This window comes from Amblyomma mixtum, chromosome 7, assembly GCF_055824585.1.
Source record: "Amblyomma mixtum isolate Tamu chromosome 7, ASM5582458v1, whole genome shotgun sequence".
NCBI classification, from domain to species: domain Eukaryota; kingdom Metazoa; phylum Arthropoda; class Arachnida; order Ixodida; family Ixodidae; genus Amblyomma; species Amblyomma mixtum.
Genome location: NC_143018.1, coordinates 33,650,821 through 33,666,567, shown reverse-complemented (window position 1 = coordinate 33,666,567; position 15,747 = coordinate 33,650,821). Strand labels below are relative to the sequence as shown.

The 15,747-nt window shown below is 45.6% G+C and overlaps 1 protein-coding gene across 1 annotated transcript; it reads right to left on the bottom strand.

Annotated features, from left to right (window-relative positions):
- Window positions 1-976: 976 nt before the first annotated feature.
- Arl8 (ADP-ribosylation factor-like protein 8) lies at window positions 977-15,093 on the bottom strand. The gene is made up of 5 exons (XM_089552190.1): window positions 14,856-15,093; window positions 14,701-14,781; window positions 9,217-9,452; window positions 2,061-2,131; window positions 977-1,128 (listed from the first exon to the last, which is right to left on the bottom strand). The coding sequence occupies exons 1-5, from the start codon at window positions 14,976-14,978 to the stop codon at window positions 1,079-1,081; spliced, it is 561 nt and encodes a 186-aa protein (XP_089408316.1). The 5' UTR covers window positions 14,979-15,093; the 3' UTR covers window positions 977-1,078.
- Window positions 15,094-15,747: the final 654 nt, after the last annotated feature.

Sequence of the window (15,747 nt, the reverse complement as noted above, 5' to 3'; positions counted from 1 at the left end):
GTGAATCACTGGGTCATGATTTATAGCTTGCTGAGACAACCTGCTTCTGTTAAAAATCTAAAAACACAGAACATATCGACAATTGCATTATCACCTATGAGTAACTCGGGATGAAAAGGAATGGATTGATTATATAACAGCGAAAAGCACTTTTTCCTCAGCTTTTCGAGTCTAGAGCAATGAAATAAATTGTGATTTACTGTCAGTTCATCTCCACATGCACGAACTGGTTTCTCTTGTTTAGTCAGCAGAAAGTTGTGTGTGAGGTGTGTATGGCCTATACGGAGACAACATATAACGACTTCCTTAAAACGTTCCTGGTGCACACATGACTTCCATTCTCCTAAGACTGGCTTTACAGAGTGTAGTTTATTATTTATTTCGTTGTTCCAAACGGACTGCCATTTTTTTTCAAGCTTTAAGATGTACTAAGTTTACACAATCTTTATACGGCATATTTACATTCTTAATTTGCTTCTCACGAGCCTGGGCAGCGCAGAAATCTGCTCTTTCGTTGCCTTTTATGCCGACATGACTAGGTACCCAGCGTAGCCTTATGTTTTGTCCTTGAGCGATGGCTGTTGTTATATTGTGTATGATGTCGCCAAGCAGCGGAGTGGTTGCATTTCTATAGTGAAGGGCTGTAAGGACACTTAGCGAGTCAGTGTAAATAATACTGTCTGCGAGGTTCTTGTTTACTATTTTTTCTATGGCTACACAGATCGCGTAACATTCGGCAGTGAAGACGGATGCACACTGTGGAAGCCTTACTATTTTATTCCGATTACCTTGCACTACTGCGCTTCCGACGTAAGCATCAGTTTTTGAACCATCTGTATAAAAGGCAGTGAAAGTACTGTACTAACCAGAAGGTGACCATGCGACTCCACAGAGGAGATGTCATACAGTCTGCCACAAAAACAATGCCACAAAGCAGCGGCCCTCGCAAAATGCGCATTAAACCAGAGACTGCATCCAGCAGGAGGAATAGGCACCTCGACCGTAGGGAGGTGCCCCTTTTAATAAACACGGGTAGGGCTATGTACAGAAGGGGTCCAAGGCGGTCCCGGTTGCGTCGTCAGTGACTGGACGACTTGGAGTGCGAGATGAGCCACTGGAGCGTGATGTCTGCAAAAGTGGACAGCCGCCAGCATAACTTGCACAACAGTGAAACATGCTGCCCGCATGCAGTATTTCATAGAGGAAAACAGCCACATAATCTACTCAGCCTGCTACCTATTTATTTTGCAGGAAACGTAATGGCACAATGCTGAACACTGCAGTGTTGCATCATAATGTCACTTGCTTTCGTGTATTCAACAAAGAGTTTGCCAGTTCAAGGCACATAAGCAAGCATGTCAGTATAATCAGGTGCCGCAGTAAGAATGGTTTTAACTGAACTAGCACGAAGACTCTCCATTCACCGATTTTGCCTATCTTTGTCTCGAGCCTGAAAGAAGCCAACAGCCACAGAAACCAAGGAGCACAGGGGATTGTTAATTTTTTTTATTTATTTTGTGGTGTTGATCAATTTAGAATATTACTCAATATGTTATCGCTTAAAGGTAATTGATTAGAAAAGCAGAAGAAAAAACAACCACATGCCTGCTTGACATTGTAAACTGAGCCTCGAACCGAAACAGAAGTGAAAACCTAAGTGTCAGCTTGCCTGTGCCTAATTCACATTTGAAATCGTCTCGTTTGTTTTTTTTCATGCTGCAAACTGATGCATCAGCTGCGCTCACTTTTAGCAATGCCACCAAATCCAAAGGACCGTCGGGTTCTGGCTAACACCTCTCCAGCAGTTGCTGTAAACCCCCCCCCCCCCCCCCCCCCCCCCACCATGACATTCACCACAACACTAATAAAAAAATAAGACTAAAGAGACTGACCTCAAGTTGCACACATGTTCACCTTCAGTTATGTGAACCCAAGGCGAAGTGCAGATAAGTATATAATGGTTCAACTATCGACAGCCGAATGATTCAGTTATTGAACCACAGTTGGCCACCACCACTGGCAACCAGAGTTTAGCTATCCGAACATACAAGGAATCTTACCAATGTTATCACGCTCCTTGCACGAAATCGAGTAGCAGCAAATTTCTCGGTCCTGGATAGCCGACAGGTTCCTGCAACACAAACACCTTCCCTTTAGCTGACCATTAAAAAAAAAGACTCAGTGACCCTACTGAATCTGCAGCCTCAGTAGGCCAAGGAAACTTTGTACACACGATGCACAATGTACACAACAATACACAAATTACACTAAACACAAGTGACCCCTCAAAAGAAGCAAATAACATCAAGGGCAAAAGTGCTAACAATGGCATGGGCTAAAGTGTGTAGACAATAGTTGGTACAGACAATAGCCCTTCTTGTATGACAACAATTTCCGTACACAACAACTAAACAAGTTGCATGACCTCAAAGTGAGATATCTAGATGCTGGTTAGGAAAGACGAGATCAGTGGTGATTTCAGTGCCTTAGATGCTGGCACTGGCTTTAAGGATGATGCACAGAGGACGATGTCTATCCAACTCAACAATGCACTGTCGAAGTGCGGATGTAGCACAAGAGGGCAGCAGATGAAAGATGCTCGAGTTTGTAGTCACTTAAGTACAAGATTTCCCATGGAGGATAAGCCAACACTGACCACGGCAACAAGATACAGTCCAACCTCATTATAACGAAGTCGCATTGTGCGCGGAAATTCCTTCGTTATATCCAATATTCGTTATAAAAGTATCCACTCAAAATCCCACAGAAAAGGTCGCTAATAAACCCAAGTAAAGAGTACTTTAAAGTGGACAGCACAGGGTTGAAAAAATGCACTATTTTTGAATTTAACGCGTGTATAAGCATATCAAACCTCGCCTTGCATTTCGTACTGGAAAGCAAGGGCGAACTCACAAATCTGGATGCATGGCCAGGTGCAAAAACTGATTTCTTTAAAAAACGACGTAATCTCCGTTTGGCGGCACTTCACACTATTTGACAGGTTATATTTCTCGACGAAATCAACATAGAGCAGCGCTTTGCTGATGTGAGCTGATTTGGCCACAGGTAGGTTCCCGAGGTACCCCCTCAACTTCCTGGCCATGTCAGCGGCCTCGGCGCTGCTGAGAGCTCGCACTTCGCCATCTTCACATGTATCACTGTTTCTAGCATCATCTGCAGAAACCACCTGATCAGCAATTTCTTGGTCCATCAGTTCGGGCGCCACAGCCGACTTGTCATCTGCACAGATGAATTCCTCAAACGTAACGTTCGGAACCGCCAGCTGACGCCGTGTCATCTCGTCGAAACTGTCCGCTTGCCTCCTAGTTGCATGCGGAAGCTTTCTGCCCACTTCTCGCAGTTCTCGGCGCCAACGGCTGCTTCTTCGCCAGACAAGATGTGGCAAACAATCCGATGGCGTTCATTAAATCGCTGCAGCCAGCCACTGCTTGCATGAAAGTCATTGTGGCCTCAGACGGAAGTGAGACTTCTCGCCTTCATTTGAAGGACGGCACCAGACACAGGCAGGTTACGCGCTATAACGTCCTTGAACCATGCAAACAAGGCATCTTCAACATCCTGTCTTGCTGTCATTCTTCACAGCGCCTGCAGAGTGGGCGTTTGCAATCTTCTGCCTTGCGCTCAAGATGGTTGATAGAGTGCTAGGCGCAACACCGAAGTCCGCGGCAATGACTTTTCCTTGCGCCCGCTGTCAACTGCCCTGAATATCTTTATCTTCGTTTCAAGCGAAACTGCTGTTTGTTAAGACGCGTTCCGCGACGGCGTCTACAGATTGAACTGCAGAGATAGCGCGCGCGGGTCGGAAATTGTGACGGCGGGGGTGGCCGGGGAGCAGGCGTCGGTTCGATCACGTGCCAGCCACGTGCTAGGCAGCCGTTGATGCTAGATTCATTCGCTCTCCCTAGATGGCGTGGCGTGCGGAAGCGCGGGTGATTCAAACACATTTTAGGTGCGGGCGCCTCAAAAGATCAAAATTTAGCGTGCTTTGAAATTTTTTCCTACTTGTTTGCGCATTTTGAGCCCCGTCAATACAAAAACTGCTTCGTTATAACCGATACAGTGTCAAATTTTGAATTTTTCGTTTCGTTATACAGATAGAACTCCCATAGAAATAAAGCATGTCCAACCAAACTTTTCTTTCATTTCGTTATATCCGATAATTCGTTGTATTCGTGTTCGTTATAACGAGGTTCAAGGGCCGTACTCGTGCAAGGGCCGTACTTTTTCCTGCAGTTTTTGATGGGGTGCATTCTTTACACGATTGAAAGTATGAGTGATGGAACGCGCGCCCGATAACCAGCATAGCATGAATAAACCGCATAAAGTGAAACAGGTTGCTAGATCACATGACTCTAGGCTAAGATCAAGATCCCCTGAAAATCCAAAGCTTGAATGACAGTAATGGTGCCTTGGCCAACGGTTCACAGCGGAGCATCACACATACGACTTGTAACCGTCAGTGTGAGGTGGCGTTCGCCTGGTCTGCTTTTTCGCGTGCTTCACCGTTGAAGGCCTCACAGAAATCAATTATATGTTCATTTTAGCACGAGGGTGTTATGTGATGGTAAAATGGCAACAAGGTTAGACCTTTTATTGTAAACAGTGACAGGAAGCAAAGCACTCTCTCTTAAAAGCACGCTAGTCCTAGCGACACCGGGCGAACGGCGCGCTACTGCAGCGCATATTGCCTGACAGGCAGCACTTCACCACGAGAAAATTTGCCGATAGTGTGGGTACTCCCCATTCTAGATTTTTTTTTGCGCAGCATAACGTTTTTGACCTTTCTGGTGTGAATTCTGAGCGCTCAAGACAACATAGCAGTGCTGAGGTACTGTACGTTCGCGGTTCCGGACACAGTCCAGCGCAAAGGACGACGCGTGCGTGGTTGTACCGAGTGTCGCAGGAAGCTATCGTCTATCAGCTCCCAGCAAAACGCACTACATGGACAAAATTATGTACACATGAAGCTAGTTTAGTTTAGTTTAGGGGGTTTAACGTCCCAAAGCGACTAAGGCTATGAGAGACGCCGTAGTGGAGGGCTCCGGAAATTTCGACCACCTGGGGTTCTTTAACGTGCACTGACATCGCACAGTACACGGGCCTCTAGAATTTCTCCTCCAAAGAAATTCCAGCCGCCGCGGCCGGGATCGAACCCGCGTCTTTCGGGTCAGCAGCCGAGCACCATAACCGCTTAGCCACCGCGGCGGCGTGTACACATGAAGCAGTTCTTTCGGCTGAATTTTTTACTGAATTACCGCCTGCCATGATGGGGGTGCAGCCCTAACAAGAGTACATACAGTATGTGATAAATTACTATATCACATGCATCTGCGCTACACGAGATGGGCTTCATATGGCTGATTTTGTACATGCACATTAGCAGGCACGCACAACATAGACACGCTTCAAAATGCTTGCCTACAGAACTTTTTTTGCACCTACAGCGTTCTCTTTACAACTCTCTACCGTGGGCATACAGACCACTCCAGGGCTGCAAAATGACCTCCTCAGCCAAATGTTAACGAGACGACCACTTCCAAGGCCCCATATTACCACCACAAAAGTGAAAAACATGTTACAAAGCAGGCTTTAGGCAGGATCAATGAAATTAATCTAATGGGCACCAATGCTTAGCTCAGGTAGTGAATATGCAAGCGACACGTATCATAATATATATATATGTATGAAGGAAGTGAACAGTCACTGAAACCAAGGAAACATAAGAGAATATTTTTTCGTGGTAACGTTGATCAAAGTGAGAAATGATTAGTGTAACTATTTTTTTCAGATTTAGGATAATACTAGGATGAAAAGTAAATAGTAAAATTGTAAGGTTAAATGTCTTGAGGTGAAACATGGACTACGAGGGATGCTGTAGTGGTGGGCTTGGAATGGATTTACACCATCTGAGGTTCGTTAAGAAGCGCCAACACTGCACAACATATGGGCATTTTTGTATTTCACCTGCACCAAAGGGAGAGAGCGAATTGATCAATAACTCAAAGTGGGAAGTGATGGTCACATGTTTAGTGGGAAACCCCAAGGTGGAGTAAATTTGTGCTTTCCCTTGTAGCTGTATGGCTGCATTTGGGTGGATGCCAAAGAGTAATTTGCTCCCTCATTACAAATGCGACTGTGAAGGCAATGTGTTTGTATCACACCTAGGGCAAGTGGTTCTCTTTTTTTTTTCTACTTTGTTAAACTATCTTCTATTTAGAAAATGATTAAGGTACTAATTCCTCTCTAATTAAAAGCTCCATGAAAAAAAAAATGCTGCCTTCTGCCTCCCATGGTTTAAACGAATGTTAAAGGGACTATGAAACAAATTAATTGAGATTACGTAAAGATAGGCAATCCATCACTCATCGCCCCAGCGAAAGAATTTTCGAGCTAGCATGAATAACAACGAAGTTATAGACGATTAAAAATCACGCTCCTCCTCTCCCCCCTCAACACGTACGCGCGGGGCACCAAGAAAAAATAAAGAAAACAGCTCCGGGACTGGGCACCACCCATGAATACGTCATTCGCTGACGTTCGGTTTACGACTTCCGGTTGTCCCACTCCCGAGGAGCAGCGTGCGTCGGCAGCGTCTCTCCAATCTCGGCGCTTTCTTGGCTCCCGAACTCCCAGCAGAAAGAGGCGGCATAGGTAAATTGAAAACATATGCGTGAAGGCAATGCCCTGGCCCGCGCTTGCCCGAGGGGGTCGCGCGGCGCCTCGAGCAGACGATTTTCACCGCTACCGGAAGTGTGCCCGTGACGTCGTAGCTGCCGCGGCTCGAGCGAATGACAGCGTGTGGTGGCCTACCGACGTCATGGGACTAGTGATGTCTGTTTTCCCGGTTTTGGTTTCAAAATCGCTCCCTACGAAGACACCAAACGGCCTGCGAATTTTAAAAAACGCGATTTTTAAAAAGCCATAATAAATTGCCGGCTCAGTTCCGAAGACTCATACTTGGTGTCAGTGCTTCTGAGCATAACTTCTAACATTTACAAGTGGCTTTTAATTATTTTCATGGTCCCTTTAACATCTTTCATATCTATATATCACAGTGAACCCCTAATCTCTCTTCCCTTATGCATGCTCAGCACATTACAATGTCCTGAATGCACTTTACCACAGGGGTGGATTTCTGGGACTCTTGGAGGGGGAGGTTGGGTGGGCGGTCCTCTTTGTGCAATGCGTTTCTTGGTACTTTCTTCATCAAGAAAATGTGCTTTTTCACGGTTTTCCCACAGAAAATTCTTCACAGAGACTCACCCTCCAACCACAAACGAAAGGGAACCAAGGTGAAACAAAACTGCCATTATTTCAGAGTCAAGAAAGTGCTGAAAAGCATATTAAGAGTTGTTTTAAAAATTAATGGTGTTTAATAGGGGATATTCAAAATTCCGCAAGTGCACTTTCCCACATAACTATGTTGCCCCAGACAAGATGGCCGACTTCGCTGTAAAGAAACTACGTGGTCTACAGGACAGGCGCTAAAGGTGTGGATAGAATGTGAGAAACGTATTTTGGAAGAATCAAACAAAAAACCAGTCTTTCTTGCTTTGTTTCAGCTGGAAACGCATGGTCAGCCATCTTGTTGGGGGCAACATTGTTATGCGGGAAAGCGCACTTGCGGAATTTTGAATATTCCCTATTCCAGTTATCAAGGTTTTAGTACATACGGGAGGTTCACACCAATGCGATATGTACTGTACCGTGAATTCAGAGACTGCACCATCAAAAAAAAATAAATAAATAAATGTGCTTCAAATTTCTTGTTATTTTTGCTTACTACGTGCCTTTAAGAGCGATTTTATTTGCTTTGGTGGGTTATATTCCACTCAATACTGCGTATTCTATCGATGTTGCCATCTTATATCACTTTTTTATTAGTTCAAGTACAGTGCCTCAATATGGGACCATTTTTAGGTTGGTTTGGTTTATGGGGTTTAATGTCCCAAAGCGACTCAGGCTATGAGGGACGCCGTAGTGAAGGGCTCCGGAAATTTCGACCTTGGGTTCTTTAACGTGCACTGACATCGCACAGCACACTGGCCTTCAGAATTTCCCCTCCAAAGAAATTCTAGCCGCCGCGGCCGGGATCGAACCCACGTCTTTCGGGTCAGCAGCCGAGCCCCATAACCACTGAGCCACCGTGGCAGCGGACCATTTTTAGCACTTGTCAATGTACTAATCTAGTGCGATCAATAAACTTCTAAAATCTATACCCTCTCTCTCTCTCTCTCTCTCGAGGCTTTTCCAACCAATTAAAACTCGGGACACTGTGACCAAAAGGGACACTATGACCATGTTTTGAAGCGAGAGTGGCAATGGAGCCTGGCCTCGGGGTATCCACGCATGAAAAGCTGTCCTGTCGCATCGCATTTTGCTTGCAGAAAAAAGCAGCTGACAATGGGAAAACCTGTACTTCATATTTCGACATCTTCTAGTTGAAGAAACATGCATTTTTCAACGAATTAGCATCACTGTCATCCGGAAGCCACTCAATAAAGATGAACTAAAATTTGTCCTGAGCATCATTGAAGCTAATGCCACACCATTATTAAAGGTGCAGTGAAGAGGAATCTGAACTCTTCTTTTTGCCGCGGGAACTCAATCTACATGTTCCAAGCATTCTTAGAAACTTCGACTTATTGCCCTGTGTGGCCGATTTCCCAAATTAAATCGGATTAACATCCGGCTCCCACTTTTTTTTTTTAAATTTTTCCGCGTACGGTGGGTGGAGTCGACCAATGCATGGAGTGCCTTTCAGCCAGCTCCATGGAGGCTTTGCTTTCGCTTTATTCGGTTTTTTAGGTTTCCGTGAATAGTTTCATTCACAGATAATATAGCTGCAAAATAAGCCCGCAGAAATAAAAATACACGCGGACTATTTGCTACTACGGATTACTACGTATTACTCCGCCGATGGCAGAGCGGCAAGCCTCCACAGAGCTGGCTGAAAGGCACTCCACGCGTTGGTCAACTCCGCCCACCGTACGTGGAGAATTAAAAAAAAAAAGGCGGGAGCCGGGCGTTAATTCGATTTAATTAGGGAAATCGGCCACACAGGGCAATAAATTGAAGTTTCAAAGAATACTCGGAATGTGTAGACTGAGCTCCCGCGACAAAAAGACGGGTTCAGATTCCTCTTCACTGCACCTTTAAAAGTTCCCCTGATGACGATGCTCCCAAGGCTCTCACATTTGGTCGATGAGGTCCCGCTCGTCCAGGGCCCCTGGCAGGTCGCGCTTGTTGCCGAGCACGAGCACGGGGATCCCCGCCAGCTGGGGCTTGTCCAGCAGCTGGTGCAGCTCATTGCGGCTGGCCTCCATCTTGTCACGGTCGTGCGCATCCACCATGTACACGATGGCATTGACGCCCCGGCAGTACCGCTCCCACATGCTGCGGAACCGCGGCTGGCCTCCAATGTCCCAGATCTGCACCCGCACACCACACACCGTGACCATCCGGGGCGTGACAAAAGTGCGCCCAGCAAAGATAGCTCAGAAACACCGAGCTAGAAACCACTATCAATACAATTCAATCAATCAATTCATTTGTTCCTTGACATAATAAAAAAATGGTGCACGAGACGCAAACAGTACAGTCAAGGCCATAAAGCCCTCTAATATTAGGCTTTTGGCATATAACACTTTTCTTCGGACGAAGCTCGAATACGCATCTATTATTTGGGATCCGCACACAAAAAAGAACATTAACTCCCTTGAAATCATTCAAAGGAAAGCAGTCAGGTTTATTTTCCACAAATACAGCAGATTTGATTCTCCCACAAAGCTAATGGCAGAAAATAATATCCCACTTCTTTCAGACCGCCGAAAAATAAACCGAATTTTGTTCCTCTGTAAGATTCTTTCACGCGAGGTAAACATTCCAATACCTAACTATGTTCAACCTTCTACCACCAGATGTGCACGACACACTAAGGAACACACACTGCAGCCTATCTTCGCACGAGCAAATTCATTTAAGTATAGCTTCTTCCCCCGAACCATCTCCGATTGGAACATGCTCCCAGAATCCCTTTTTCAAAATAGCAATTTTAGCAACGCATTGGAAGAACATTTCCTTGGTTAAGTGGTCTCATTCTGTATTTTTTAATGCTGTTTGTTTTTATCTTCCCTTTGTTATCGTCGTATGATGCTGTGTTGTTTTTTCGTTTCTTTTGTGTATTGTTAGGTTGTTTGCCCCTCCTGCCTGGGCCACATAGGCCTGCAGTATTTTGAAATAAATAAAATAAAAATAACACAAGTCATGAGGCGATGAAGCAACCTCTCGCATCTTATCCAGCTAGAATGAGGACGCACATACGCTAATACAAACGCTGCAGGTGCACCTAAATATAAACACAAGAAATTTTCATATTTCCTCCACGGAATGCAGGAAAAAAAAACTTGAATGCTCAAGCATGCTCCACATTATTTTTCGGGGGTGCACTTGTACAAACAAAACGAGGCCAAGGTCTGAAAGGGTGACCTCTCATTTGCAAAGAGTGTAATGAGATAGGGCCGAGATCCAAGGTAGGCAGAGACCATGGGAAACGATAACCGTTTAATAACACGCATACTGGATGTGCCTGATGTGAAGGATGAGAGATGAGGCCAAAGCGCAGAAACTGATAGGACATGCATCTTGGCGCTATCTATTAATGCAAAGATGTACTACTCCAGGCATAGCTGACCAGCGTTATGGCTGAGGGCTTGATAGTGAATGGCAAGAGCCAAGACAACACCCAGCAGGGTTTATCACAGTGTTATAAATATACACTGCAGTTATTATTGTAAACACAATGAAATATAATGCACAAACAACATCTACAGGGAATGAAAAGTACACAGGCATAATTTAAATCTTACTACAATATCAGGCCGTTCCTTGAAACTTCATGGCAGGGACTTCTATAAGGATGCTGCAGCGAATCCATTCCTTTGCAGCCCTCCTTCCCAGTCACTTGCTCCCCAACATTTCTATTATTCTTCCTTTTACTCTGCGGAACATCAGCCACCTTAATCATATGTTAGATATTTTTGTTCTATTTTGTAAGATTTCCTTTCACAAGATTTCTTACAATATTTCACGTGTGTTACTTTCTGGTGAGTGGGTGGGTGGCAGAGAATGAGTGAGGGAAATGATGCGGGTTAATAACATCCTAGTCGAAATCAAGAGGAAGAAGTGGGCTTGGGCAGGGCATGTAATACGAAGGCAAGATAACCGCTGGTCCTTAAAGGGGCTGCGAAACACTGCTTGGGGGGATACCGGCTATACTTCAGGTGGATTCTTTATGTCACACAGATGCTGACGTAAAAAGATTTACAGGAATCGATGCACAGGAACGGGAGTTATTCAGTGAAGAAATTTGAAAATACAAGCAAACAAAACGCTGCCCTCAACTCGATTTTGGCGGGGCTTCCCACTCCTATTTCGCTCTCCCAATGACGGCACCTGGCGCAACCAATCAAAACAGCCAGCCAGAGCACGTCGCGGAAGTTTGTACTCCATGGTTGCCTGCTCCCTGTAACTCATTCTTGCTGAGACTGGCAGCGTCGTTTCCATGCCAGAGCGCCCCTGGTGGTGTATTTTTATTTTACTTGCTTTGCAGGGCTTTTATCTAAGACAAACAAGTTGTTTTTGTTGATCTAATATAAAACGCAGCCAGGTGACAAAATGTGTCTATTTATTCACACAATTTGCAGTATATTTACTGTTTGTCCGATCATCAAGCTCGTGCCAGGTGATGTCATATCCGCTGCTAAAAACCCGCCACTGTGTGGCGACACCATCAGAGCCATGAAGTTGTTTTTGGGAGGACATTAAAATATTAAAGAACGGAATATATGCGGTGTTACCGACGCTAATAGCATCATTATAACTCACTGTATGCAATCAACAGGCAAAACAGTTAACTAAGATTGTGTTTCTGGGCCCCTTTAAGGGTAACGGAGAGGATTCCAAGAGAAGGCAAGCGTAGCAGGGGGCGGCAGAAAGTTAGGTGGGCGGATGAGGTCAAGAAGTTTGCGGGGATACGGTGGCCGCAACTGGCAAAGGACAGGGTTAATTGGAGACACATGGGAGAGGCCTTTGCCCTGCAGTGGGCGCAGTCAGGCTGATGATGAAACGTTCTGGTAGAAATAAGCCTTTTTACATGGGTGCACAATTTACTCGGCCTGGTAAGCATGTAACAATGAAGTAAGCCTTCTAAACATGAACCTGTGAAGCTGGGGTGTTTAGTTAACCCAACAGCAGTGTTTAGCCTCCATATGCCAGCTCAGCATTGCAACACAGTTCACAGAAGTGATCCAAGTCCCGTATTTTCGTGCCGGCTATTTAATTCACATATAATGACGACTCAACTACGTGATGAAATAAGCACTCAACAGCTTAGCTGTGCAGCTGAACACTAGTCAGTTGCTTATGAATATTTACTGCACCAACTGTCCCCGTTATCAATACCAGTCACAATAAACAAACTGCCTTTTCCTACTATCACACCAAATGAGGCAAATGGACCCAGTATATGTGTGCACATGATGACAAAAAGTAGCTGATCTATAGTGCCATGAAGCACAGGTCAAGTTACAATATGTTTGCAGTAGGCAGTTTATGGCAGCCCCATGGTGTTACACAAACCAACTGAGATGCATTATTTAGATGCATTATATTAGTTTACCTCAGTTTTGTTGAATTTGTTCCTCGAATTGCCCCACAAGTTGTCTATAATGGTCCGAGAAGTTGACCCCTAAATAAATTACCATCTATAAATGCACCAGACTTGGGTGAAAGCTTACTCTATTTCAATGTATTTAGAGAAATCCCCCAAGGTAAAATAAATTTAAGTAAAGGCAGTAACTGATCATTATTCATCTGGACATCGCCATACAGTTACAAAAAAATTTTTTGCCGGGGAGGGGGGATAACTCCTTACCCCTAAATTCAGCCAAGTTTTGCAGCTTTCTTGAAGTCATTTAAGTTTAAAGAAATAAACCCTTATCTGGTGATTAATTTTCCCAGGCTGGAGGCAAAAGCTTCGGACCAGGAAAGCTTTCTTCAACCAGAAAGATTTTGAAAAGGCTGTAAAGCTTTTCTTTCTAGCCATGCAACTAATGTTAGTAATAACTACTCCTGTGATTCATGTTCACTTTATCCCTGCTAACAGCATCATTTAACAAAGGGGCACAAAGCTCCACAACAAACATAAATGATTTGCGACGAAGAAACAAATCCTTGCCCCTCCATTCAATGTGCCACTCTGCACATGCAATTAGGCTCAGCTCCAGATGAATATGAAAACCAAAGCACATATCTAGTGTCCTAAGTCAAGGCCGAGCTGTTTGAAAACATGAGTTTTTACAAGGTCATTCTGTCATAAAGCACTCTTAGACATCTGAAGTGCAAAATGACTCCCCTGCCAATGCAATGCCAACTACAGAAACTTTGCTTTAGGGGCTAAAAATAAAGGAAGAGAAAGTAACAGAGCCCCTACTGAAGTGGTCCTCAGTCAGTTGAAGTCGCTGCAGAACGGCAATAGAGCTGTGTGACTGCTAGTGCGTATCATGACAGCTCCACAGCAGCTGCTAGATGCAGTAATCAAAACCACTAAAAACATTATGTGCAGACACAAACAATAACCTTGTCTTAAGATGCAGCACAACATTTAGCCTAAGGCTAACAGTATTGCACATGAATGCCACAACCAACATGCCACTAGAGCACCAGTTCTAAAAAGCCCCCCCCCCCCCCCCTTTTCATGTCAGGCATACATGAAAGAAGTGCCGCTCTAATTAATGAATTACAGAACAGAGAGCCAAGTACAAGACGCTGAAGTATGGAGACTGGCAGCCATAAATTTTACAGCACTGGATAATGAAAGCGAATGCAATCTTAAAGTAGCGAGAGCGAAGAAGCGAAGATAACACAAAGATTACTCTGGGTACAAAGAATAGCCCTCAGTTGCAGATTATATGGATAAGCGGGTGAAACCCAGCTTTTTGTTCACTAACACAGCCGTGGGGGCAGCTTCGCCACGTTTTGGGGCCGCGGAGCCTTATCAGAAAAGTCGTCCCGATAGTAGAGCGAAGCAAATAGTCAGCTGGTGCGGGTCGATGGGTGGACTTTGTTTTGGTGCGTCCTTCTCGTTCGCTTCCCAGCTCTGCTTATGTCAGAGAGAACAAGGGCGATGTAAACAAAGTGCGCAACGCAGATGCGTCCAAAGCCAACAACACTGGCCGCCCCGACGAAGCTGGTTCTGAAGGGCCACTGTCCTGACAGGTTGCACACACCGACGCCGTAGCAACTAGACTTCTCGCACATCTGTCGACCGGTGCCAAGTAAATGATCGCGCACGGGCGCCTGCTCTTCTTTTTTTCTCTCCGTACCGTTGCAATAACGTGCACTGCGAAAAAATCGCGATCGGCCTAATGTGACAAAGCATCATCCCAGCACACTGACATTGCGGCGATACCGCCGACAATTAGGACTTCGGCGGCTTGCATAAGCACCTGCGCTCCTTATGAAGCGCAGGCCTGCCCGAAAACCCATTCTAACGCAATGCAGCGTTTCGGGGGTGTTTGGAGAAAACGGCGTTCGTGATAAAAACTTAGCAAGGGGGGCTGCAGGTAGACAATGAGCGAGAGCTTTCAGGAGTTCAGAGATAAGCTGCAGCGGCCTTACCTTGATAGTGACGTTCCCCTTGGTCACCTTGCGCATATTGAAGCCCACGGTCGGGATCATGTCCTCGCAGAACTGGCCCGACTGCAAGAGCAAAGAGTCGTGATCAGGCGGCCCACCAAGAGCAATGGGGAGGGCCATGGCGGCATAGCGCTTACTGCAATGACGTTCACGAAGGTGGTCTTTCCCGAGTACTGGAGTCCGACCAGCGTGAGCTCCATCTCTTCCTTCCAGAAGAGGCTCTTGAACCAGTCCAATATGCGGTTGATTAGGGACATCATTTTGACGGCGGGCGGTACGGCAATCCACAAACGCCCGGATCACTTGGCAGCGCCGATGACACACCACCGCAGCGGCGAAACCCAGTCGCCGCCCACGACCGAAACCGCCAGGGCGCGCCAGCTGCTGCTGACGGCGTTGGGGTGCGCTGCGGGCGCTTGCGACGGACGGACCTTGCTCCGCTGTCATGCAGCGTGTACGTTATCGCTGTCACGTGCTAAGTAGCTGTTTTCTGGAACGATGTGCAAACCGATCAGCAGTGAGTTGAGTTTGTGTGCCTATTGTCTGGAGTACGGAAGCAACGAGTGACGTGAACTAAGCAGCGGGCTTTATTACCATAGCCCACAGTGTTAATAATAACCAACTTAGCCTTATTGTCTTTCCTGATCTATCCATGTCCGCCATTACTTGTTGACGCTTTTCCCTCACTTATCGCTGGCGCGTCTTTCGAAGACGATGACAAGCCAGCCTGATAAGCCATGCGCGGAACACTTTTGCTGTGTCCCCTCTCTGTCGTTGTTTGTTAGCGCCTGGATTTTTCATAATGAATGTTTACCAACTAGCTCATCTGTCCGCCCTGTTGCAACTTATTTCTAGTACAGTGAGCCCTTTTGTGTCTACTAATTTTGACCTATCTAGAAGCGATGTGTCCCCTCTGTGTTGTTTGTTAGCGCCTGGATTTTTCATAATGAATGTTTACCAACTAGCTCAGCTTTCCGCCCTGTTGTTACTTAAGTCTTCAGTGAAGCTCCATCCACATATTCTCTTGTC

What these genes read in the sequence shown, in the direction of transcription:
- Arl8 (XM_089552190.1), bottom strand. Translation starts at nt 14,978, where the DNA reads ATGATGTCCCTAATCAACCGCATATTGGACTGGTTCAAGAGCCTCTTC. An exon ending in CGGGACCTCATCGACCAAAT is followed by an intron (nt 2,132 to 9,216) that starts GTGAGAGCCTTG and finishes TTTGTGTTGCAG; the next exon opens with GAACCTGTCGGCTATCCAGG. An exon ending in CAAGGAGCGTGATAACATTG is followed by an intron (nt 1,129 to 2,060) that starts GTAAGATTCCTT and finishes CCACTTTTGCAG; the next exon opens with ACATCACGCTCCAGTGGCTC.